General features: G+C 38.0%; 1 protein-coding gene across 1 annotated transcript in view; it reads right to left on the reverse strand.

The window, feature by feature from the left end:
• DST (dystonin) overlaps positions 1-25,203 on the reverse strand; it is a 550,812-nt gene that overhangs the window by 185,559 nt on the left and 340,050 nt on the right. Inside the window, 19 exon segments of the mRNA XM_030558316.1 lie at positions 5,150-5,248; positions 6,355-6,462; positions 6,653-6,736; positions 8,273-8,435; positions 11,734-11,927; positions 12,764-12,902; positions 13,157-13,335; positions 13,653-13,810; positions 16,552-16,735; positions 19,043-19,169; positions 19,401-19,555; positions 19,810-19,962; positions 20,348-20,473; positions 21,708-21,803; positions 23,685-23,789; positions 23,888-24,049; positions 24,137-24,214; positions 24,437-24,565; positions 24,659-25,121. Coding sequence (XP_030414176.1) covers positions 5,150-5,248; positions 6,355-6,462; positions 6,653-6,736; positions 8,273-8,435; positions 11,734-11,927; positions 12,764-12,902; positions 13,157-13,335; positions 13,653-13,810; positions 16,552-16,735; positions 19,043-19,169; positions 19,401-19,555; positions 19,810-19,962; positions 20,348-20,473; positions 21,708-21,803; positions 23,685-23,789; positions 23,888-24,049; positions 24,137-24,214; positions 24,437-24,565; positions 24,659-25,121 — 2,902 coding nt within the window.

Consider the following 25,203-nt stretch of genomic DNA (forward strand, 5'->3'; position numbering starts at 1 on the left):
CAGCCTTTTTGTTGGCAATAGTCAGCTCATCTACCTGCTGTTTAAGCTCCTCCACTTTCTTTATTTCCTGTTTTTTCCGGAAATCTATAATTTCAGAGTCAACCCGATAATGTTTATCTTGCACAGATGCGCAACTTGGCTGCACGCTTTCTCTTATTAAGGAATATCTGCCTTCAACTATTGGGCTTCTAGCTTCAGTTTTCTCTTTTTCTTGGGGCTTTTTTTCTGCTAGGTTCCCTTGATACTCAAAATCTTGTTCCATTTGCTTTATTAGTTTCATAAGCTTTTCCTCTCCTTCTGTTTTTTTCCTCAGTTCTGCCATTAAAGCTTTTTTCTGCTGCTCTAAATCCTGAAGATTTGTGTCTTTCCTTCTCAGGTGCTCTTCAAGCTTTCTTCTAGCAGCAGTACTTTCCTCTATTTGAGTTCTAAAAGCTCTGAGGTTTTCTTCAACTATATTTCTTTGAGCCTCTGCCTGCAAGGTGAGCTGCCTTACACGTTCTAACTCCTGCTCTGCAGCTATTTTCTCTTTTGCAATGCTCTCTAGCTCTATCTGATACCGCTTTGCCTCTTGCTCAGCCTTGGTTTTCTGAAAAGATATCTCTTCCACATACTTCTGTTGTTTCTTCAACTCATCTTCTGCAGCTTCCTTCACTTTGGGGAGTTCCTGTTCTACATGGAACTTTTGTTTTTTCAACTCCTCTAACATCTTCTCAAGCTCATTTATCTTTCCCGTAAGTTTTCTGTTCTCATCAATTGTCAACTTTTGTTGCTTCATCAGATCTGAATATGCTGCATGTGCTGATGCCATCTCATTGTTTATAATCTATAAAACAATTTAAAATACACAAATATGTTTAAATCTGTTCTTTTTTAATATAGCATGTGAAATCTGTTGTATTATTTTCAAGACATAGTTGAAAATACTTACTAATGTGTACTCAGCATGTCAATACAGTAGGATGAGCAGTTCCCACCACCACCACCTTCGCCTTATAGAGTAAGCTTCAGACAAGAAACCATTAGTTCAAGATGTAAAAATCCTTCATAAAGGAATCCACAAAGGGGAGAAGTCCCAAATAATCTCTTTTGCTACTCAGGAAGCATTTAATGGTTAGAAAAGTCAGACAGCCACTTGCATATGCTCTTGCTCAAAACGAATAGCTACAACAGGTAATGAACAATACACAGTATGCAAGGATCACACAGGTCAAGGAAGTTCAACATTTCCAGTTTGGTTCAGTAGGAATTTAAGGCATTTTATGTTTACAACAAACATAATACAACACAAATTTGGAAATCTCTCCAAGAAAAGAAACAATACATCATGCTACACTCAAGATGTGTCCACACTAGGAAAAAAGGGTGTTTTCTTACCATATGTTAGCTATCCACGTGTTAACTAGGAGGTGGCAAACTCTTAAAGAAGAGAGGGCAGTTAGCAGTTTCTATGCATAAACAGATGGAGGTAGACACTAGGAGGGAGAAGAGGATTCATCTCGACCTGCTAACATGTTCAAACTACAATTGCCTTGTCACTAGAATTTTATCATGTTAGCTAACTTGAGGTAAGAACACACGTTTCTTTCTAGTGAAAGCAAGGCCTACTGTGAGGTGAAAAGCAAGCAATTTTTCTAATAAACAGAAGGTTATTTTATTTTAACAGACCTGCCTGATTTCAGTTGCAATGAGACATATATCTCAAGAAGTGCTAATGAAAAGGCAGCTTCATTCCCTCTTTTCCTCCTTCACTTGGATGATTTTAAATAAACACTTAGGATAGGTCTACACTGAAAAAAAAATAAAACACAACCTGCAGCAGCAAGTTTCTGAGCCTGGATCGACTCAGGCTGTGGGGCTAAAAACAACATTGTAGACGTTCAAGCTCAGGCTGGCACCTGGGCTCTGCAACCTCACAAAAGATGTGGGTCTCAGAACCTGAGTTCCAGCCCAAGCCTGAACTTCTACACTGGTATTTGTAGTCCCACAGCAGGAGCGTCACAGGCCTGAGTCTGTTGACCCAGGCTCTGATACTTGCTGCTGTGGGTCATTTATTGCAGTGCAGACATACCCTTACAGATGTTGGGATTAAACTGGATCAGCTTTGGAGCATCTCCTTTTATGCTGACAGTTACACAACAAACATATTAAATGTAAAGTGTTTTTAGACAATTAAAATTGAGAATCTGATTGCAGTTGCATCTAGGATCACAAATTAAGTTTTCTGTTATGCAATCTTGTGCTCTATCTGATCAGCAGTGTAAAGCATCAGCTGGGAGATATACCTGCTAGTATAACGTTATGATATTAAAATGTGCCGAAACAAATTCAAAATTATTGAAAAAAATCAATTGTTTTGCCATCTCTGAATCAATATTGATTAATAGATTATTAATATATTATTTTTTAGTTATGCTCAATCAACTTTAAATCATGTGTGAGGTTACTATATTTAATTATTAATAAATCCCAGTATTGCATTTCCTCCACTCTACAACATGGTTTCCGCTAATACTTCAGAAAACTTCTTTGGCTCTCCCCATTTCCTGTCTCATTCCATCAACATTTGGTTGATTTCACGCCGCACCAGAATCGTCATTTATATTAATATTGACACAAATTTGACATGGAACTGGATATTCTTTTCTACCATTCTCTGTGTTTTGATGCTGTTTACCAGAAAGGGTGGTTATTTCCTTTCTTGTATATAGCTGCTCTTCCCCATTATTTCTACCAGCCCTTACTTGACCATAAGGCTTCAATAGCTGCTTTGACGTTCTGCCCATTATGATTTTATCACCTCTGTCAGTATCAAATTCTTTTCTTTGACTTTCCAACTTACTCTCAGATTTATTATGAGAACTATCTTTCTGCAAATCTCTCTTTTGTCTATTGGGTTTTTGTCTACTGTGTTTTTCTGTCTTTGTTCAACTGCTTCATCACATCCCAAAGGTTTAAAAACTTCAGCTATCACCGTGTTTTTCTGGAATTCAGCCTCAGCAGGTAAACTCTGAGCTAACATCACACAGGTTTAAATTTAGATTTTAAATGTCATAGACTTCATAGCAAGAGCTTTATTTTACCTTCTTCTGTGCACTAAACTCTGAATGACATCACACAGAATTCTTAACAAAGACAAGGATAGAATAAAGTCCTGAATGCCAGAGGAAGAGATTAGAAGTATAATCCCAGAAAAACTGATGATTGTTTCTGCTTTGAAATGGAAAAGCTCTATGATACACTACTTTGATTCCAAAAGGAAGCTTATTATATTGTTTTGCAATTAGAAAGCAACCTTACATTATCTACTAAGAAGTTATCAAGGAAGTAGAAGTCTGCATATGTTTTGCAAAAGACAGTCTTGAAGACACAGCTCGGAACAGACAAAAATGGTTTATAAAATTAAATTATTCTTGAGAAAAGTGACACCAACCAGCCAAACCCAACAAATTTCTTGGTCTCTAGATATTTTTCTTTTTTGTTTTCATTTTTACCAGCAGTGTGAATTAGACACATAAAGGCTACTTAGCATGTAAAGGTGATATCTCATGCAATGGATGCTACATGGTTAAAAAAAAAAATTGCACACTTTTCATATTTATGTTATCAGTCTGTTCAGAGGTATGCGATAGGAAGAACATGCAGCAAAGACAAAGCTGGCAGCAAGATTATTTAACATCCCTTTAAGGATCCAGAGTCTTGTCCAATGATTACATAAATAAATATTAAAAATTAAAACTTGTTAAAATAACTCCAATCCTGTTTTATGTATTTTTAATACTGGACAAACCATACAGTATGTTATTTGACAGAAAAGTTATAAGGATACAGTGTATAAATTATGACACTATCATCCTTAAAGAGTAAATATATAATTGCTTTAGAAACACATGATATTTTTAAAGAAAATAAAGAGTAGATAATATGCTCTGTTTAATTCTTTAAAGCATTGATTTAAACTATGCATTTTTGAACAAATACACCTCTACCCTGATATAATGCAACCTGATATAAAACGAATTCAGATATAACGTGGTAAAGCAGTGCTCCAGGAGGGTGGGGCTGCATGCTCCGGCGGATATAACGCGGTTTCACCTATAACATGGTAAGATTTTTTGGCTCCTGAGGACAGCGTTATATTAGGGTAGAGGTGTCATTTATAGTTTCCATTTATTCTTGTTAACTGCTCACTGTGAAAAAAATTAATTTTCCTCAAAGAATCAGTGCAGAAGAATGTCAAAAGAAAAAAGAAGCCTAGACATTTAAAAGTCATTGAAACAAACTTAAGGAATTAGTGAAGGGGTTATTGCACTCCCCTATTTAAATAAGAAATTCCTTATCCATTAAAAGCAAGCTAGTGTGCACACCGCAGGTGAAATTCAACCCTGTGCAGAGGGATAACAGAAGACCTAAGCACCACTTAGGTCCCATTTAAACACACTAACTAGGACTTAAATAGGACATTAATAGTGCATGGGAGTTGGGTTGGCTCTCTGCACAGGGACAAATTTCAGCTTGCATTTGTAAGTACAGCATATATCCAGCCATAAAATATGCATCAAATAAATACAGTCCACATTTCAAATATCCAATGTGATTTTTGTTGTAAAAATAAAACTGCAAATGAACTTTCAAAAATTAAAAAGCAAGTATTGTCTATATATGAATATAGAAGATGAATTATGATTTATAAAGATGAACAGCTTTTGGTGAAAATTTAGGTTATTTGCTTTACAGAGCTATACTTTTATATTTTCCTTGTTTTTTAGAAATAAAAAAGTTTAAATAAATGTTTTACTAAAAGGGATCAAACACTGCCAGCTAATTTGTGCTAGGTCTTAAGTAAAACTGTGACAGTGCATTATAATTTCTTCAGTCCTGTAGATAACTTCCTTCTCTGTAGAATTCAGTGAATCACAATGGGTCCCTGTAATGTGACCCTCTCATCTGGAAGGACTGATGGAACGTGAGGACTTTGCAGATATACATCAGTGCTTATAAGAATGATAGGCACACAGTCCAATATCCACATATTCCCATGTTTGTGCAGTATATATTTCAGTTCTTAGTATTTCCAGCTAAAATTATGATCCAAGTTCAATAGTTGTTTTATTGCCCCCAACAAAATGGTTTCTGTTTTCCTGTGACCTACCTCCTCTTCTTCTAGTCTTTTCAAAGAGTCACCAGCAAATTTAATATACTGGGTCATCAGGGTCACCAAGGCAGTATAGCGTGTTCGTAAATCCATGAACTGCACAGAAACAAAAGAGGAAAATGGTAGCACTCACAGTGACTTTAAATGCATTCAAATAATGTCCAAGAACTACCTCTAGACTTAAACTGGCCTTTAGAAAAGTCATATATGACACAGAGCTCATAAGACAAATCCTGATCTTAGTTTAAGGGACACAATAGTCATGAAGAACCACATAAATAGGCCGTCCACAGGACCAACTGATCCTAAGAATGGTCAGACTGGTATGTAAGAGGCTGAATGGAAGTGACCTGCATCTGCTAGGTGTGTAACTGGTGTGGTGGAACTCAGGAGGACAAAAGATTATGAGGAGAAGAAACAAGGAAGCAATCTTCCCAATCACAAATATCCTAACTCCTCTGGTACCGGAGTTACTGTAGCACTAGAGTGGAATTTTCAAAAGTACCAAAGTAACCTGAATGACATTTGTGCTCCTATGTCATCCTGGGGCTTTGGAAAATTCCACCTACTAGAGCTGTAGTATCCCCAGTGGTGCTCCAGCCTGAGTGGGAGGACCTTCAAAATCTTAACTCCTTTATAGCTGGATGGTTAGATGGAGTATCCTCATCCCTATAAGCCTAGGTCTTTGTTTCTGGCTGTCAGCTCCTGTTACAGAATTGTCAGCTAGAGAGAGTCACTTCAGGGCCAAATTACCCCATTTACTTTTGTACTCTATGAGTCCTCTGGGGATAAAATTGCACCTCTGTGTGCACAAATAGGCTTCAGGGAGGCATTACCCCTGAATCTGCTACAACAGAGACTTGTGGCACCACAGTGATGGTGAAAGCCCCCCTGGGGTGGCAGCTTGAGACATTATCTGGCCCACCGTGTTAATAAACAGTTTTATTTTTCTTCGTTTTCTGTGTTTCTCATCTAAGATTTTCAGGGGCATTTTGTTAACTGTTGATCAACGCCAACATCCAGATACAATACCAGTTATTGTGAAATGTGTAACATTTATGTCAGGTTTTGTCTATGTACAGTAAGGATCATGTGTGAGTTACTATATTTAATTATTAATAAATCCCAGTCTTCCATTTCCTCCACTCTACAACAGGCTACTACATGAATGTATATTACTCTGTCAAAGAACATCAAGCTACCTCTTGTACAATGAAGTCAGATGAGCTCTGCATTCTCCGGCGTTTCACTGGGGATTTTTGTTGTGAGTCAACCATAGCCCTGTATGTCATTGTCTGCAGTTCATAATCCTGTAAAAATAATGCAGTTGGAAAAGTTATCAGAACTCTCTATCAAATTGACATTGAATAAAGTATTTATAATGCAATTTAGTAGCAGAGCACCTCTGCCTGCATGTTGTATCCATTGTACAATACCAGCATACATGTAAAGGACACATTATCAAATTAAACTGTATTGTATGTGTTTAATCTTTCTTACCTTTACTGAAGCTGAGTATTGCTCTGAATATTTCTGGCATTCATCTATTTTATTTTGTTTCATTTCAATTTCAGAAACCAGCATCTGTAAAATATGTGTGTATATCTTCAGCATAATAAATAATAATAATAACTCTTTTCTCTCCCTTTGTTATGGTTGATAAGTACTATTATGATAAGAATTTCTAAGTTGCCCACCATCATACTATTTATAGCACCGCTTGCATTTCAGTGTTGTATAGCTAGTTGGAATCCTGGGGCCTGATCTAAATCCTAGACAGTCAACAGAAAAACTCCTATTGAGTTCCATGTGAGTTAGATCCAGCCCAGCATGAGTACTGCTGGTAGAATACTGTAAATATAGGGCCTGCATCCTGGCCAACACACTGGGGACTGAACTGGAGACCTGCAGGGCTACAAGTTGCTATGTTTTTAGCTAAAGAGACAGGTCCTTTAATGAGGGCTGTCACAGATTCACTTCCTCTGTGGATCAGGCACTGATGGGGACCTGAAATACACACTCTCAGGGGATTACATAAACATTTGGTTGACACCCAAACAATTGTTTGACTGGGGCATGTTCATACCCCTTTATTATTCACTATTATCAAACATTCATGCAAAGTGGTTCTGTTTGCCTAACATTTAGGGAATGGCTGTCCTTCCTGGGCTCAATCCTGTAGGGTGCTGAGCACTCTGGTGCCAATCCAGTAAAGCACTGAAGCACTCCGTTAATTCTAAGCACACCAACAGTCCTATTGCAGACTTTGTGTGAATATTTCCATGGAGACAATGATCATGAGTAGCACTGAATCACACTTTACATTTAAAATGGTGGTGTTATGGCCCAGAGGTTAGGACACTAGCCTGGGAGCTGGGAGAGCCTGCTTTGCCACGGACTTCCTGCATGATGTTGGGCAAGTCATTTTGTGTCTCTGTGCCTCAGACTCTCATCTGTCAATAAGATTAACAGCACTTCCCTACCTCAAAGAGATGTTGTGAAGGTAAAAGACTGGCGTGCTCGGTTACTACAGTAACAGGAGACATAGAGATAGCTGAGATAGCTAAAGGGAGACTGACATCACTGCTTTAAATATTAAATATTTTTGCTTTTGTTAGTAAAGCCCCATTATTTTTTTTATTTTTTATATTTTGGAGAAATTTCATTTTAACTATTTTATCCGTGCGAAGAGGTGGGGGAGAGGGGTCCTGCCCAGGCAGGGAATGAGAGGCCCTGGAGGGTGAAAGGCTTGTTGTACAGTGAGCCTGCCACACACTCACTCAGTAACAGGCGGTTCCTCTCCATGCGTCTGGGCTCAGCTCCCGTTCCAGGTGTTCTGATGTGGCACTTGGCATTTACCCTCTATCAGGATGACAGAGGGGCAGACGGACAAAATTTGCACAAGTGATGCTGTGACACTGTACACTACACAACTGGAGCAGGGAGCTGGGCCCAGACCTGAGGGACGGGAGCCTCTGCTGTGAGGTGATTTTTTTCATTTGATTTTGGTTTATACTTTTTGTTTTGTTTTATTTTGTCAGAGTTTGTATTTTCAGTAATCACAGGGCTCCAGTTATTAGTTTCAATACTTTTGCCCAGGGTGGGATTCCCTTTTTGTACCTTTTCCTGGTTCAGCTGTTTAGCCAAAGCTTTGCTGTTTTCTGGTTGGTTTTCTTGAATCTTTCGCTGAGTATCTTCCACTTTCTGAATCCAGGTATCCAGTGTATGGTAAGTATCTTTGTAGTATTTCAGAGATTTACTGATACCCTCTAAGTCACGCAACCTGGTTTAATTTGAGAACAGGAGATATGACTGGGGAGAAGGTACTGTAAAAAATTATGTAAGTCAGTCAACATAGCCTTAATGGTATCAGGTGTCCTAGCTCCATATATCATCATAACAGGAAATGTAATAATTTTTACTAAAATATATTAATGACAGTTTCTACCACAAAGATCCCCAGCTTAATGACGGTCCATAAAGATTAAAGAGGATTTTCACACTAGAGCATCCTCATCAGAGAGAAAGAACATTTATACTAGAAACAATTGACTATGGGTCAAACCTTCAATTGGCTTTGGTGTTCAGGGAAAGTCCAGTCACAGCAGAAACACTGCACATTTCCTAAATTAATGAGCCCAGAAGCATGCACTAGACACAACATTCCCCAGCACACTGGAGTGTGCCTCTGCAGAAGCAATTTTCACTGCCATGCAAAAGGATGAGAAGTGGGTGTATTTTAGCTGTGACCAGTGGGTTTGGATCTGAGCATGAGCCAAGGGGGCCAAAACCTGCACTGAAGGAGACCAGCAGACCACATCCTCTACTCCTCCCAAGCCAAGTAGGAGTTGGCACAAGGGCAAAGTCTTTAGCTGTCCAAAAATGCTAATGTCAATGATCCTCTTTGGGTAAGTCCCTCTTTAAACTATACGATTCTGGAAACTATTGAAAACCCACTCAAGTTTGTGGGCCTTCCCTTTAAATCAATCAGGCACAGAGAGTGAAGTGGAAACTGGTTAAGGCTCTTCTACTCTGCAGTTAAATGGGAGCAGAGGGGCAGACAAAGGCAAGCTGTGCTATTTCCTGCAAACTGATTCTGGAGTGTTCAGAGTGCTTAAGATTCATCTGCTGTAGTCCTAACAATGTCCCTAAAAATCACACAAATACTGCAACCAAAGAGACAGCAGAGATGTAGGTTCAGAGCAATCTGCCTGTCTGTAACCCTATATTTAACAACTCTGGTATTCTGGTTTGTAATACCTATTTTTGAATCTGCCTTACTTTCAATAATGCCAAGGACATGCTCTGTGCACGTGAATGTATGTGTGAAACAGAGCAAGTGTGACAAAGATTATGTATTGCATTTGAGGAATTATATTTTGGTATACATATAAACAAATATTTACAAATGTCTGTGTATAGTGATTATCACTGTTAAACAGTTAGGAAGTAGGGGTGAACATTTGCAGAAACAGTCTGTTTACTGCCACAAATTGCACCTACCACAAGCTGTCATATTTACACTAGAACTCACTGTGTGTTAACAACAATCTGTCAGCATATTCCACACAGATGTCATGTGAGGAGAGTGTTAGGTTCATGTTTGCCCTGTGAGCAGATACGGACACTTAAGCTTTTCAGAAAGCTACTGTTTTATCATTTAAATCATATCACTTTGTTTATACATGGCCTACTAGAAAATGGAATAATTAAGAGTGAAATTTAAAGATACATACACAGCAGCTTAATTTCAGCCAAAAAACTATACACTCCAATTGCATGTTTCTTATATTGAAAAACAGAAGGTAAGGGACCTTCCCCATAGTTTCTGTGAAAGCCAGTAGCTTGAAGGTTAATAATCATACTGGCATTCAAGCTGTTTTCTTTGACTAGACAGCACTTTTGAACAGGTCTTACCAATCACTTTAGTTTCTGGCAATCAGAGGCAGAGGCAATAAAATTAATTAATTATATCTGATTAGTTAACTGATTATCAGTTCCTGCATGGATTGAACTGAGAACATAAGAATGGCCATACTGGGTCAGACCAAAGGTCCATCTAGCCCAGTATCCTGTCTTCCGACAGTGACCAATTGCCAGGTGCCCCATAGAGAATGAACAAAACAGGTAATCATCAAGTGATCCATTCCCTGTCGCTCATTCCAAGCTTCTTGCAAACAGAACCTAGGGACATCATCCCTGCCCATCCTGGCTAACAGCCATTGAGGGACCTATCCTCCATGAATTTATGTAGTTTGAACTGGTGGAACAATCTAAGGTCATCTGCTTTTAAGAGGGGAGAAATATGAAAGTTTGCCATGTACAGCATTGTTTCATATAAACAGCAGTAATCTGATACTTCTCTTCAGGGATTCCAGGATCACAAACTAAAATAAAGAAAATAGGTTTAGTTTGCAAATAATGTTGTTCTGCCTCAATTTGTCCTTAGCTCTAGGGAGATAGAATTAAAGAGAATGAAAACGAAAGGATATGAGGTTGGTTGGGAAAGCATTAAGATGTGTCAAGTATCAGAGGTAGCCGTGTTAGTCTGGATCTGTAAAAGCAGCAAAGAATCCTGTGGCACCTTATAGACTAACAGACGTTTTGGAGCATGAGCTTTCGTGGGTGAATACCCACTTCCTCAGATGCATGTAATGGAAATATCCAGGGGCAGGTATATATATGTGTGCTAGCAAGCAAGCTAGAGATAACGAGGTCAGTTCAATTAAGATGTGAACTTCTTCCCTGTGAGAACAATGGATAAGCATATTCCAGATAACTGTGTGTGTATAATATATATGACATACACACATTATTATTTGTCTGAGTGTGCATGTACATGTGTACAAAAATATTTGAGTAATATTATCCACGGACATCACCAAAATCTAATCAAAGAGTCACATTTCATGGAACAAATGAACTTGAATTGCATCATGATATTGCATTAACATAATGAAAGGTCAACAGAACATACTCCAAGGGCAAATTACTGGTTCTTGACTAAATCCTGAAGTCCTTATTTCAGTTCTTATGGAGACAAAATTATCACTGAGATCAATGGGAATTAAGGACTAAGGACTTGAGGTCTTTGGCCCAATGTTCTTTATCAAGAAGTAAATATAAATCTGACCAGCAACTCACAAGTGAAGGTTATCTCATCAGTCCCACCTATCAGTACTAACTATGGGGGAAGCATAAAGCATTATCATAAGACAGGAGGCCCCGTTCTGCAGGCATTTTTGCTAGGGGAAAAGGGCAGCATATCTGTGCTGTATCTGGCTAACTACTAAGTGTTATGGTAAAGTCCACACAGCATAGTGTTAAACTGAAGATGTTGCACACACTGAAAGCTGTGGCTCTTTTTATCACTGTGTGGAAAAAACTGCAGGGGATCAATGGCAGCAGCACCGAAAAGATAAGCATCCACCATGTTAGCAAATTTCCGGAATAATTAGAAATGCTTTTCAACCAACTATAATGTTCATTTCTTATTGCTTAAGCAGAAGATAAATTAGCTAAGAAACAACATCAACAGCCCAAAAGATGTTTTGAACACACTACAACATGAAGGTACGAACCGGTTTTCAATCTGAGAATGAACATTTTGCCATCTCTCAGACAGCTGATCAGCTTTCTCTTTATGCCAGTCGAAGTCAAGATCTCGTTCCTTATGCGTTTTGAACATTTGATCGCTGATCGCCTTGGCTTTCTTCAGTTCATCTTCTAAGGCATGGAATACCTCTCTTTTCTCATCCACTTCAGATCTCCATTGCTAATATGTAATAAATGATAAGAAAACATATATTGTAGCACTGTGTGTGTAAATCAACCCATTGCATATCCAATTTTTTCTGGTTGTTCAGACTGCTCCAATACCAAAATGCCTATGAAATAGCCATGAATTGAAAATTCTGGGTATTGGAGTCCCAATGCCCACCAAAATCAAGCACACAGCTTGCAAGTTAGCAAGCTAATATTTGTCTAATAAACTACAGAGGTCACCTTAAAAATCTTCCAGGTGTAAAATAACATTACCTCACTGCTTGCAGTACTTCAGTGGGAAATATAAGGGGCTGTACAAATACTGATGGAAGCTTTTCTATTTGTTTAAGAAAGTGACAAGGTTTTTAGAGCAGACAGTCTTAATGTTGCCTGGAAACTTCCAATAAAAGACAAAAGTAACTAACTCTCTTGTTGCTACAGTCCTACATCTCTGGAGCCTCATATATTTCAAGATACTTCCACGTGCAGAGAGAAACACTGCAGAGCGAGGTTCGTTAGCACTCTTGTTCTGCATGTTATGTGCACAGCTCATGCTAACATTTCCAGAGTATATATGTATGCAAAATGCAAACTTCTATAAGTGTAAAGTGTCTGTGAAAATTATTTTAACCTACTAAATAACATTTATTTTCTTATCCTAATTGCCAAAAGGATACAGACTCGTCTAATATAGCAATCTTACAATTTAGTCTGCTTAAAAGTAGACAAGAAGTCTTTGGCTGCACCACAAATGTAGTCTAACTAAGGCGCTATTATAAAAAGACATTTATTTTACTATACATTATTTTATGATTTACCTATAAAGAAAAAATAGCAAACTCATACCTTTAATGTACCAATAAGGTTCTCAATATTATTCTTGTCAGCAGTGACTGCTTCTTCTTCACACAATTTAGTCTCATAAAGCTTTACTAGCGCTTCTGCTCCTTGAGTGTTTTTCAGCACCAAATTAACAGTTTTTAACCTGAAACAGTAACCTCTTGTTATCTAATCATGTATTGATAATATTCAAATTGCTCACATTTTTCAGTCTTGCCGTGTGATATGAGATAACTAGTAATCCTTTTTTTTACACTGTAATGACTTCGATAACTCTCTTACCCTTGATCGGTATTATTCATAGTTATAACTTTACTGTTTTTTCTATTTACTTTCATTTGGGACAAAACAGGTGTACACTGAACCACAGCAAGTGCGAAGTGATGGTTTATTACATACTTTTCTATGTAAATGGAAGACATGGAGTAAACTTGATTCATATTCTGAATGATGACACTGAGCTCAGAACGGAGGGTGGGGACAGAAGGTGAACCAGCAGCTTGACTGAAAAACTCTTCGCATTTATCTGTAATCATTCCCAAATCATCCTTGAGCCGATCCAGCTCTTTCTTTAGCTTCTATAAAATGGAAGGTAATTGACAGTGTTTATTTATTCTACATCAGCATGACAGTGTTCATATATCCTAATATTTTTTATTTCTGTGCTCTTCGTTGAAAAAAGTGAGGAATGTATCTTCAAGACAGAAAGACTGAAGACTAGCTATTCATTAGTCCCTTTAGTTCACTGATATATGAGAAAAATCACTTAGTCACCCCCACCCTTCTGAGCTGAACCAGAACATGCAAGGATCTGGGTCCATTTGTTTCAAGAGAAAACTATTCATTTTGGAAAACTGCCACTTCCTCGTTGAACCATTCTTTCCCAAAGGCTCACCTCTTGTTCTGAGATCCTAAACACACTTTCATGTAGGTCATCCCTCTCCAGTGGAGTCCGAATCTGTCGGATCAAACGGTCCTCACAGTTCTCTAAGCGAAGTCTGATGTTTCTGACTTCTGAGATATACAGATTGTAAATGGATTCCTCCTGCTCCTCTGTTGAAGTAAACAAATAGGAAATAAATCTAAATTGCCATGCCATATTTCTCCTCCTCCTAACAACAGGTTTTGTAATACCTCAAAATATTACTGCACTTTCAGGGATTGATTCCACTCCCAGAAAAGCCAATAGGAATTGACTCTAACAGGAATTGCATCAAACCCTTAGTCCTTAGCTGCTACTAAATAATCTCCTTGCACTTCCAAAATTAATGTCTATCAGATTCATAGATTCCAAGGCCAGAAGGGACCACTGTGATCATCTAGTTTGATCTCCTATATAACACAATCTATAGAATTTCCCCAAAATAATTCCTATAACACAACTTTTAGAAAAACATCCACCTTGATTTAAAAATTGTCAGTGATGAAGAATCCATCACAAACCTCGGTAACAAGTATCAGAGGGGTAACTCTGTTAGTATGGACAAAGTGGGTATTCACCCATGAAAGCTTATGCTCCAATACATCTGTTGATCTATAAGGTGCCACAGGATTCTGCTGCTTTTTACAAACCTTGGTAAATTATTCCAATGGTTAATTACACTAATTTTAAAAATTTGCACTTTATTTCCAGTCTGAATTTTCCTAGCTTCGACTTCCAGCCATTGAATCACGTTATACCTTTCTCTGCTAGACTGAAGAGCCAATTATTAAACATTTATTCCCATGTAAATACTTATGGGATCATAATTAAGTCACCCCTTAAGCTCCTCTGTTAAATTAAACAGATTGAGCTCCTCGAGTCTATCACTATAAGGCATGTTTTCTAATCCTTTAATCATTCTCATGGCTCTTCTCTGAACCCTCTCACCCAATTTATCAACATCCTTCGTGAACTGTGGGCACCAGAACTGGGCACAGTATTTCAGCAGCAGTTGCACCAGTGCCAAATAGAAAGGTAAAATAACCTCTCTACTCCTACTCAATATTCCCGTTTATGCATCCCAGGATTGCATTAGCTCTTTTGGTCACATAGCTCAGGTTCAGCTGATTATCTACCATAACCCCCAAATCATTTTCAGAGTCACTTCTTCCTGGGATAGAGCCCAGTTCCAATAAGTATAGCCTACATTCTTTGTTCCTAGATGTAGACATTTACATTTAGCCGTATTAAAACGCATATTGTTTGGTTGCATATTGCTTGCATATTGTTTACCAAATGATGCAGATTGTGCTGAATCAGTGACCTGTCCTCTTCATTATTCACTCCTCCAGCAATTTTTGTGTCAGCTGCAAACTTTACCAGCGAAAATTTTTTGTTTTCTTCCAGGTCATTTATAACTATGTTAAACAGTGTAGGTCCAAAACCCAGTCCCTGAGGGACCCCACTGAAAACAGACCTGCTCAATGATGATTCCCCATTTCCAGTCGTCAGGGCTATCACCATTCCCTTTGCATGCACACTGGTGAAGTGAATGACTATACTTCTTCCAGCCAGATGATTTCATTACTGCTATTGTAGCTAACCTCAAGTGGATTTCTTTTTCATCGCTGTGATAGGGATACAGTACAGTGCTGGAGGACTTGGGCTAGCCAACCTTGATTACAGAACAAGTCAGATGAATGCCCTATAGAGAGCAGCAAGAGGCTGCAATGAAGGGGGGGAAGCTCAGGAAACTGTAGAAAACTGCAGTGTGAAGAGCTCCTGCGTGGAAGACGCTGATACCAAGGGAGCTGTGACAGCAGGATCCCAGGGAGCAGGAAGCTCCTGTGAGGAAACTCAAATGGTGTTTGAACCTAGAAGTTTGGGGACCTAGTGGCTAGTGCCAGAAGGCTAAGATCCAGCTAGAAAAAGCTGGAAGGATAGGCTGTGAGAACAGATTGGGACAGAAAAAGAACTCCATCTGAGACAGAAGACACCAGAACTAACAATGGATTTTTATGTGGTGATGGACTTTATTTTGGGATTCTGAGGACCGTAAAGAACTATTTCTGTTATTAAATCAGCCCCAAGCAGAGGGTGTTGTTATTCATGTCAAAGCCTGTATGTAGTTCTTAAGGGGACCAAAACAGAGGGCTAAAAGGGACAGGGTGCCTGCAAAGTGATGCTTGGTCACAAACGGGGGTACATTAAATGGCCGCCCCACTACAATCACCTATCTAGTATTCCAGTTACTAAGTACAATATGTCTCTGCTAATATAGCAAAATATATAATAGCAAACTATATAATAGTTTTATAAACTATTTTTCTTCTCTAAGTCAATAGTTACTTCACAGCATAAGGTATCTTTTCAGCTTTATCTACGCTTTCATATTTCTGCATCTTAAAAGCAGAAAGAGTGGTGCTTTTAAAGAGTGGCGATGGGGTATTTTGCAACACTAGGACAGAATGTGTAAGATATTTTTCTTGTGTAACAGAGTCAAATACTATTCTAATTCTGAGCTCAGTAAGATATTCAAGATATATTTCAATCCATTAGAAGCAAGACTATGAAAAACTAGGCCACATGATAAGCTGCAATCCAGAGGGAAAATTCTTCTTCCAGGAAAAATGTTTTTTGCACACCTTTGAGTAGTACTAACAAATCACCTTCATCTCTAGTAGAATTTACAGCACAACTTGTCTAAATGATAGCTCTTTATTCATTTATTATAGTTGTCTGTCTTAATGATGTTAACATAATAAAACATGCAGTGCACTGAAGTTCACATTTAGAAAGCAAAAGATTCATCAGGTATCATAAAGCCTCTTTTAAGAAAACTTTTACACATTTCCCAGAGAGTTGCTTTTACCTTTTTCTGCAGATTTAAGAAGCTCCTGATAGTACTGCTTGCAGACATTAACCTCCCTTTCCAGATGTGCTATATCTGAGCCTGAAAAGACTTTGGAGTCCTGGCTGTCTTCCAGAAAGTCATCAAAGCGGGACTGTAAATTGCTTAAAACCTGCTGATGTTCCCCTGGCAACATTGTCTTTATCTAAAATAGAGAATAGATCAGTATAAATGCCAGACATTCTTGTAAAGATGATAAAGGTGTTACAACTTCTCTAATCACGTAAATTGAATTCAGCATGGCTTGGGCCAGATGTTGCCATTACAGCACTTGCACAGTTGAGGCAGTGTAAAGCCATATCACCCTAGAAGGGGCTTCAGGAGGGAATACGTGTTATGAAATAGAAAAGGATTGTATGTCCACTGGACTGAGGAATTTGTCAGACACTAATGCAACATAAATAGTGGAGTAGAAAATGAAGGGAGAAAAGCTTCTCTTGTGAAGCACTCTAAAATATCCTAGCCTTTTCAATGACCTTGTATAGTAACAATTGCTTGTGTCCTTTCTCTGCAAATGCTGTGCTGAAAGCCAACGCACATAAGTCAGTAAAAAATTATTTACATGTTTGCTAAAGCACCCCGCGTACCACAGATTGTCATGGACTCAATGTGATCATGTTATAATACAAATAATATAACATATTACTCTCATAACAGAGCACATGCTTTTTATCACCTATGTTCAGGATTCAGAAGAGCACAGCTGGAATCAACACTGGCAGTTTTCACTAATCACATTTTCTCTGTTACAAACATGGGGGTGTGGGGGAGAACCCATATAAAATCTAGATTAATCAATGCCCTGTCCTACCACCATAAATAGTGTGGGATAGGTCCACTTGATCGTAATAGATGTCCCCTGCTCCACAAATGTACGGAAAAGCTCAGGGACCCTACTAATATGACTTGAGCGAAAATTCCTTCCCAATCAGATATTGGACTATCACTTTAACCAGTTGCATATGAGCAAGAAGCACCATAACTAAGCATTTAAAACCCATTCATATTCTGAGATAAATGTTTTGAGCCCAAGTCATTATCCATTTCGTCCCTCAAACCATCATCTATATATGGATGTGTGATGATCAAGTTAGAGTCCAATTAAACATTTGGCTTTCCAGTATACAGGTGTGTCTTCTTGTCCGTGGACAGAGGAGAAGCATCTATGCTTTATTTGTCTGTTGCCTTTACCACTATTTATCAGGAGGTGCTTCTGACCCACTTACTAAACCATAAAGGGATGGAGCTGCATTAACGTGACTTTGCTTATTCCCCCCAACAGATCCCAGATAAACAGCTGTTCCTCTTCCCCAAGCATTTTCATATGGTGGTCAATCCTGTCATCTCTCAGGGAAATTGTGTCAATGTCTATGTAAACGCGCTAATGAGACCCATGAGATAACGTGGGCTACCAAGGCTTCAATGCACTCATGATTCACAGCTCTGTGTTTCCTTCTCGTCTAGAACAGGAAACTGGATCCAAAACACCAAACTCAAGCTACATCTGGGTGTGAATAAGGTAGTGTCAATGTGGTATGCAGTTCTGAGAGTCTGTTGGAGTCATTGGTATTCCTGGACCCTCACAAAACAATAATTACAATCATAACAGCTGGCTGTTCATGCATTCTATTCCCAAATTCATATTTGATCTTCTGTGCCAGCAATGGGATAGGCCCATGTTAGACCATTTCTCCTCCCATACCATGTGGCAATCAATGTGAAAATGGTTACTGACCCAAAGATGATTAGAAGCAGGGCATTTTCGGTGGAGGTTGCAGGTTCATTTGTATCAACCAGAAACAGTGAGAAACAGCATATAACCCCTCACTATGCATACTGCAAGTGTTATTTGCAGCAAATTGAAGAAATCTATATTTGAGTATTGTAGAATAAACAGTCTCATAGACTCATAGACTCTAGGACTGGAAGGGACCTCGAGAGGTCATCGAGTCCAGTCCCCTGCCCTCATGGCAGGACCAAATACTGTCTAGACCATCCCTATTAATCTCATGTAATATAAAAGTAAAACAAGATTTACATTGCGCTGTTCAGTGGTCTGACAGATTGTTTTAGCCTAACTGTTTGATATTTTGATTTAAATCAGGATTTTGTTTCGAACAAACTTAACTTAATCAGCTCTTCAATGCTGATATAATATAGACTATATATCAGGGTACAATTCTGTAGCATGGTGTAACCAAAACGCACTCCTCTGCAGGTGTCGGGCTGAATCCGGGGCTTGCAATTGCCCCAATCATTAGTAGGTGAAGGCTGTCAGAGTGAAGGCTGCTTAGATCAAGATGGAGTACTGCACATGGTAAAATGGAGCAGTCTCCACACTGAAGATGTGAGCAGCAACAAACTTCTCCAGTTTATAACAGTTTTTGTAGTTGCAGTCTTCTAGGTATCAGTAAGTTACTAATATACACTCATAGTTTGGTGCAGTACCTACCGAAGCAACATTACCAGCTCGAACAGTTTCAATTTCATTTGTCAAGTAGTGCCAGGAAACCACGCTCTTCATGTTTATATGTGATTCATGCCAAAGGGCCAGTACATTCTGAAAATGTTGTTCAATTCTGAAACATACAAACACAATTAGATTAGAAAAACTGTCTGAAACTGTATTCACACGTGAAAAGGGGAGAAAATAAAAAGAGCGTAAATTATTTTAACACAAATAAGTTCAAACGAAAATGACGGCCTCTGATCTAATCACAAGACAGTGCTCCTTCCCTACAAAAATAAAAACAATCAAAATATTTATTATAGGAACTACCCACTTTCAGCTGTTTTTAGTCTGCTCCTACCTGTTTGCAGTGTCTATTGCTTCTTTGTTTGGTGGAGGAACTGTAAAGCACACAGATGGAACCATGGCCTCGTTACCACTTGGACTAATGACTTTCCATTTGGCACGATGGGAGTTGCTCGCTAATACACATTCATCATCTTTGTAAATGGTTATCTAGTTTTAACAGAAAAGCAGAATAATTTAATGAGCTAAGCCTTATAATCTATCCTTACAAAGCCCTTTTGTAAATGGTGTCACCAAATAAGTGACACAACAACAAAAAACAACAATGCAGAACACAAGCATTTGCTCTGTTTACTAGGGTGGAAGATATTTACAGTCTTGTGTTTTCCAGGAACATGTAATTAATGAAACTTTAGCTGTCTCCTCACGTCTGTAATTGATTTTAGGAAATTCAAGGTTCTAACCTCAATTTGTCTGTAGTCACAGATGGCTTTAATTGGGATGGATGTTTTGAGTGGACTATCAGGATTCCTTGGCTTCAGCTGAATTATTGCCTTTGCCTTCCCCACAAGGCCAGCTACTGTGCCCTTGTACTGCAAGAGTTGTTCTTTTTCCTCCTAAAGAGCAATTAAGAAAATAACAACAAATCAGAGGTGGCCAGAACTCAATGCTGCTTCTTTAATGCTTTTAAAGCTTTTGTCTCTGCAAAATAACGTTTCACATGAACAGAGAAAACTCTATGAAGTAATCAGTTTCCTTTAATATCCACTATTGTTTAAAAACGTATATTTTAAGGGCATAGAAGTATTCAAACGAATAAGGACAATAACAACTAACAAGGACAAATGGATAAACTTGTTTAATTAGACATTCTGAAATTAAATTTTATTACCTCCCTTTAGTTGGGTAAGCAGTTTACAAATTCAATTTTTAAATCCAGATACGTGTTACATAACTCTTGTTTAATCTTATTTTTTGTCAACAAAATTCTTGAATTCTTACCATGGATTCCTGAACAAGATCTTCCAGTTTATGAAGGCTGCTGGACCTATCACAACTGTACTTTCGCTGTATGGCATCTTTTAAATTCTTTAAATAGTCCATGGCTTCTTTGGCATCATTGAAAAACTAAGGTAAGACACTTATTCTGATTAATTAAAAACAACACTGAAAGGTTTACTAAGTGTTAAGCCAAAATTGTTGTTTGAAGAAACCACTAAATGGTTTTAAAGCTGTTTTATATTTTACAGTAGCTTGAATTTCAAGTGACTGTCTTCTTGTACCTGTCCTGATCTCAGAAAGGCAGACATGCATCACTGAAACATCGAAAATCAGTTACTGCACATGCTATCTGAAAACAAAATCAGTATCCTTATGCCTGTACATTAGTTAATTACAGTTCCTGTGAAAATGATTTTCAAACACTGATTCTTGCTACTCCTGGAATTTTCAGCTATTAAGTTTTAAAAAACAGATTATAAAATAAAAGTTATAAAATGTAGGAAACAAGCTATAGGAAGTAGTATGTTCCTATGAACATTATATAGATTAGATGGAACCTGATTCTTCATTGCCTTTTTACCTTTTGTAGCCATGTACATTAATACAAAGTGGGTGAGCTATAATGCCCTACCATTCTGATTTGTTGCAATTTACATTCACTTTGCTCTCATGTGGCACTGGCATAAATGACTCCACAAGGTTCAAGACTGTGAAGAATACTCTCTCTCTATTAAATATAAAAAAATGCAAAGTTCTTTCTAAATTAGACAATGCATACCAAGACCTTCCATTACCGTGTATAATAGTTAGTAGATTAATGATCATTTACTGCTCATTTAAGAGGAGCTATAGTCATAAAGGTGACTGAAAATGGCAAAACCTTAATCAATGCATCAGCTCTCTGTGGGCCTTTGCTCCCTACTGATAATAATGTGTGTTCTGCTTTTGTTTGTGCAGCCCTGGAAGAATGAGCTCAATTCTGTTCTACCTGGTACATCATCAACAAACCCAACAACCTGAATCCAGTTGCAGAAGAACTGTTATGATACCTGAGGAAGAAAGAACACTGCCTATTTTTCAGATCCTGGATTTATTTGCAGCATTTAAAAAAAACAAACAGGCCCATGTTCCCTTGGTGTAAACTGACGTAGCTCTACTGAACACAATGGAGCTACACTTGTTTACACTACCTTAGAATCTGGCCCATGTACTGAGCTATGAATGGAAAAATTGAGAAAATCTGACCTGAAAGTTATTGAGAAAGAATAACTAATATTCTCAACTGATTGTTCTTCCTCTCACTTATCTGACTATAATCATGCTTTAAGGTGTTACAAATTTAATTGTTTTACTTACTTACCTCAAAATAAGCAGCATTTTCTCTCAAGTGTTGTTCAACACAGTGACAGAGCTGTAAAATCCAGCTCCACTGTGTCTGCATTGCAGCTCTATAGGCCTTAAAGATGAAAAAAGAAAGCATTTTAGGAAGGCGTGCAGAAATTAACACATGTATATTCTTGAAAACTTTAGAAAAAAATAAGAATAGTGTTACAAACAAAAGAGTCTGGTCCTGGCCTCCTTGTGCAGGCACAACTGTCCTTCAGACAGTAGGAGATTTGTTAAGTATAGAGTAAAAAATCAGACATAAAATGTGCTGCTGTACAGACAATAAAAAATGTTTTCTGAAGCCCTAATATGTACATATATATGCTTTTGCACAACATTTAAAAATAAGTTTAACTTTACTAATATCCCTGTCTCTTACACAATGTTTTTGCTACCACCTCTATAGAAAACGGAGTGCATTGCCCTAACATTTGCCAGCAGAGGGTGCTCTAAATATTTTTAAGTCAATCAGAAGTGTCATTTAAAGCCAGCATCATCTGACTGGCACAGAAGTCATCGAGTTTTCCAGCAACTGGGTGGATTGATCCATTAATGCATGGCGAACATCCCAGTGTGCCTGATTATTATGAAAAGACAGTTTCTAAAGTCCTGTTATCTGCACATACTAGGGAATGTAGAAGGCAGTCATTTTAAATATATTACATGCCCCGCACACACACACACACACCCTGTACTCTTTAATGTAAAGACTATAACGTTCACATACGTATCTACCACCATACTGGTTTGTCTCTGTAGTATATATGTTTATTAGACTGATACTGAGTGATACATATATTAGTAACAGCATACCATTTTAGAGAAAAAAATTCCCACACTACAAAAATACCATTCATTAACCACATTCAAGTGCATGTAAAAGGAAGGAAGTGTTTTTCTTCATTTGTTTCCATATTACGAAAAATAAACTCTTTAAACCAAAGAACCATAAAATGCAGAGTTGGTACTGATCTCTGAAAGGATTAGCTCATCCTCCTGTATTATAATTGTTTTCATTGGTCCTATTGTAGCACCACTTTACTGTCTATTCTTGACATGAGTATCTGCAGGGAAAACAATTTGACACTCTCCTTTGGAGGCTTGTAAAAGCACCTACAGTAGCTACAATATTTTTTATGTAAACAGATTACCTACAATATAGAGCCTGATTCAAGTTCAAAATAAATCAGGCCACTTTGTTACATTCCAATGTCCAAACAATTTTTGTAATTTATTGACAATAAGATCATGAAACCAAACCCCAGACCTTAAAAGGAAACAATATGATAAAGTATTTGTGACTGGAAATGCTGTAGGGATACCTCTTCCAGCTCAAAGGGGGAGAAAATCGAATTAAGGGCTATTACATGCCTTCAATCTGCATGTGCAATTCCCATTAACATCAATGGAAACTGCATGCGAGAGTTAAGGGCAAAATATGGTTGTAAGGGCCCATTGTGGAGTCCTTAATCCTTCTTCCTACATTTCAATGGGAGTTTTGACTATGGGCAAGTCTACTCAACCGCGCTACTACAGCGCAGCTCCATCGATGCAGCTGCGCTGCTGTAGTGCATCTGGCGAAGACACGCTATGGTGACGGGTGAGCGTTCTCCCGTTGACATAGCGCGGTGTGGACACCAATTTAAGTCGCTGTAATTTATGTCGCTCAGGGTGGCATCGTACGCACACCCCTGAGCAACGTAAATTACATCAGCTTAAGCAGTACGGTAGACTAGCCCTAAGTAAAAACCAAGTAGGGCTCCAGGATTTAGCCATAAATGTTTAAAAACACTTATTTCATTGAAAGTGAGGCACAGAGCCACACCACGACATAGAAAAGAAAAAACTCTTATTGTCTGAACTTATTAACGAATATCCCATCAGCAAAAAGTCATGAAGGCTTAAGTCACAATATTGTTTTCCAGTTTGTGCACTATCCTTTTTGACTTACCTCAATAGTTAGCCTTGCAGGGTGATTTTCCAAAAGTAGCTGCTCCGCTATTTCCTGAACTGATTTAATAACTTCTTCTTTTTGATCAAGTTCTCTCATTAAATCCTTTTTTTTTCAAATTAAAAAAAAGTTATTTTAGACATTTGTTAAATTATTAAATGTAATTTAATTATTTCCTTTTGGATTACATTAGCAATGCTTACTGCATGGTACTCCTTTTTTCTTGATATATTGGAGTTTCTTTCACTCCAGTCATACGCAACCTCCTCTTCTTCTTTTTCATTCAGCCATATAAGTTCTCCAGTGGCACGGGACACAAAATTGTGCAGGGTATCAAGGTGCCTTTCTTGATTTCTTGATGTATTCTTTAAAAAAAAAAAATTAAAAACCTTGCCTTTATCAAAGCAACACACATTTAAAAATGGAACATCGAAGAGATACAATGAGCTTACCAAGAGTTTTGCATACTGACTCTCCAGTTTGTGCAATTTTTCTGCATAACTGAGTTTAAGAGGGGCAGTCATTTGGATCTGTGTACAGTAGATAAGTTAAAGGACAACAAAAAGATTAGCCACATTAACAGTGATTCTCAAATATTATATTAATTTGTATAATGCTAATTCATCTGGCAATCATACATAAAACCAAAGAAAGGTTCTGAAATCCAAGTGCAGTTGTATAACCCGTAATTGCCTCATGGGTAATTCAATTAAAAAAAGTAACCTCAAGAAATAAAAAGTACAATCGTGTACCTCACTGATTTTAGCTTCTTTAAGGCTTGATTCAAAATCTTCTATAGCTCTATGGACATTTTTATGATTTTCTAAATGGCTTTCAACGCTTGGCAGATCTGAGCCCCATTCTGTTCGATCAAGTTGCACCTTGTAAACAAAAGTGAAAAATTAACCAAAGCGCCTCAGAAGATAAAGGACATGACTAAGGCAGACTAAGAATTGTTTGCATAAAGACATTACCTGCATTTCATCTACCCAGTTCAAGAGGTCCTGGACAAATTTCATGTTGACTTCTTCTTCTGTTAAATTTTGATCAACAAAAGCTGATTTCATGAGAGGCTTTCGGATTTGCATCAGCTTTAGCGTTTGCAGTGCATTGGTGTCAACTCCTGTTACATAGGTTTGAATTACCCGTGGTGGAAAGCCTGGTGTATAAGCTGGTGTGATTGCCGGAGTCAGTCTTGGAGTAAGACCTGATGAGAGGCCTGATGTCAGACTGGAAGAAGTCAAAGTAGGTGTTAAACTCTGGGTCATTCCAGAGTTTAAATCAGGGTTTAAGTTTGGTGCAAATCCTGAGTTTAAGCTTTGTGTTATTCCCGAAATCATCAACTTTGTCTGTTCTGTTGTCAGTGTGTGCCCCTTGCTGAATATTGAAGAACATTCAGTCCTTAAGGCCAGAAGATCATCTCGAAGTTTAGCAACCCTATAAAGAAATTACATTTACTAAAGAAAACAAAACAAACAATCTAACTGAAAGTTTGTGAAAGCATTTTTGTGAAACAATA

Source organism: Gopherus evgoodei, chromosome 3, assembly GCF_007399415.2.
Source record: "Gopherus evgoodei ecotype Sinaloan lineage chromosome 3, rGopEvg1_v1.p, whole genome shotgun sequence".
NCBI classification, from domain to species: Eukaryota; Metazoa; Chordata; order Testudines; family Testudinidae; genus Gopherus; species Gopherus evgoodei.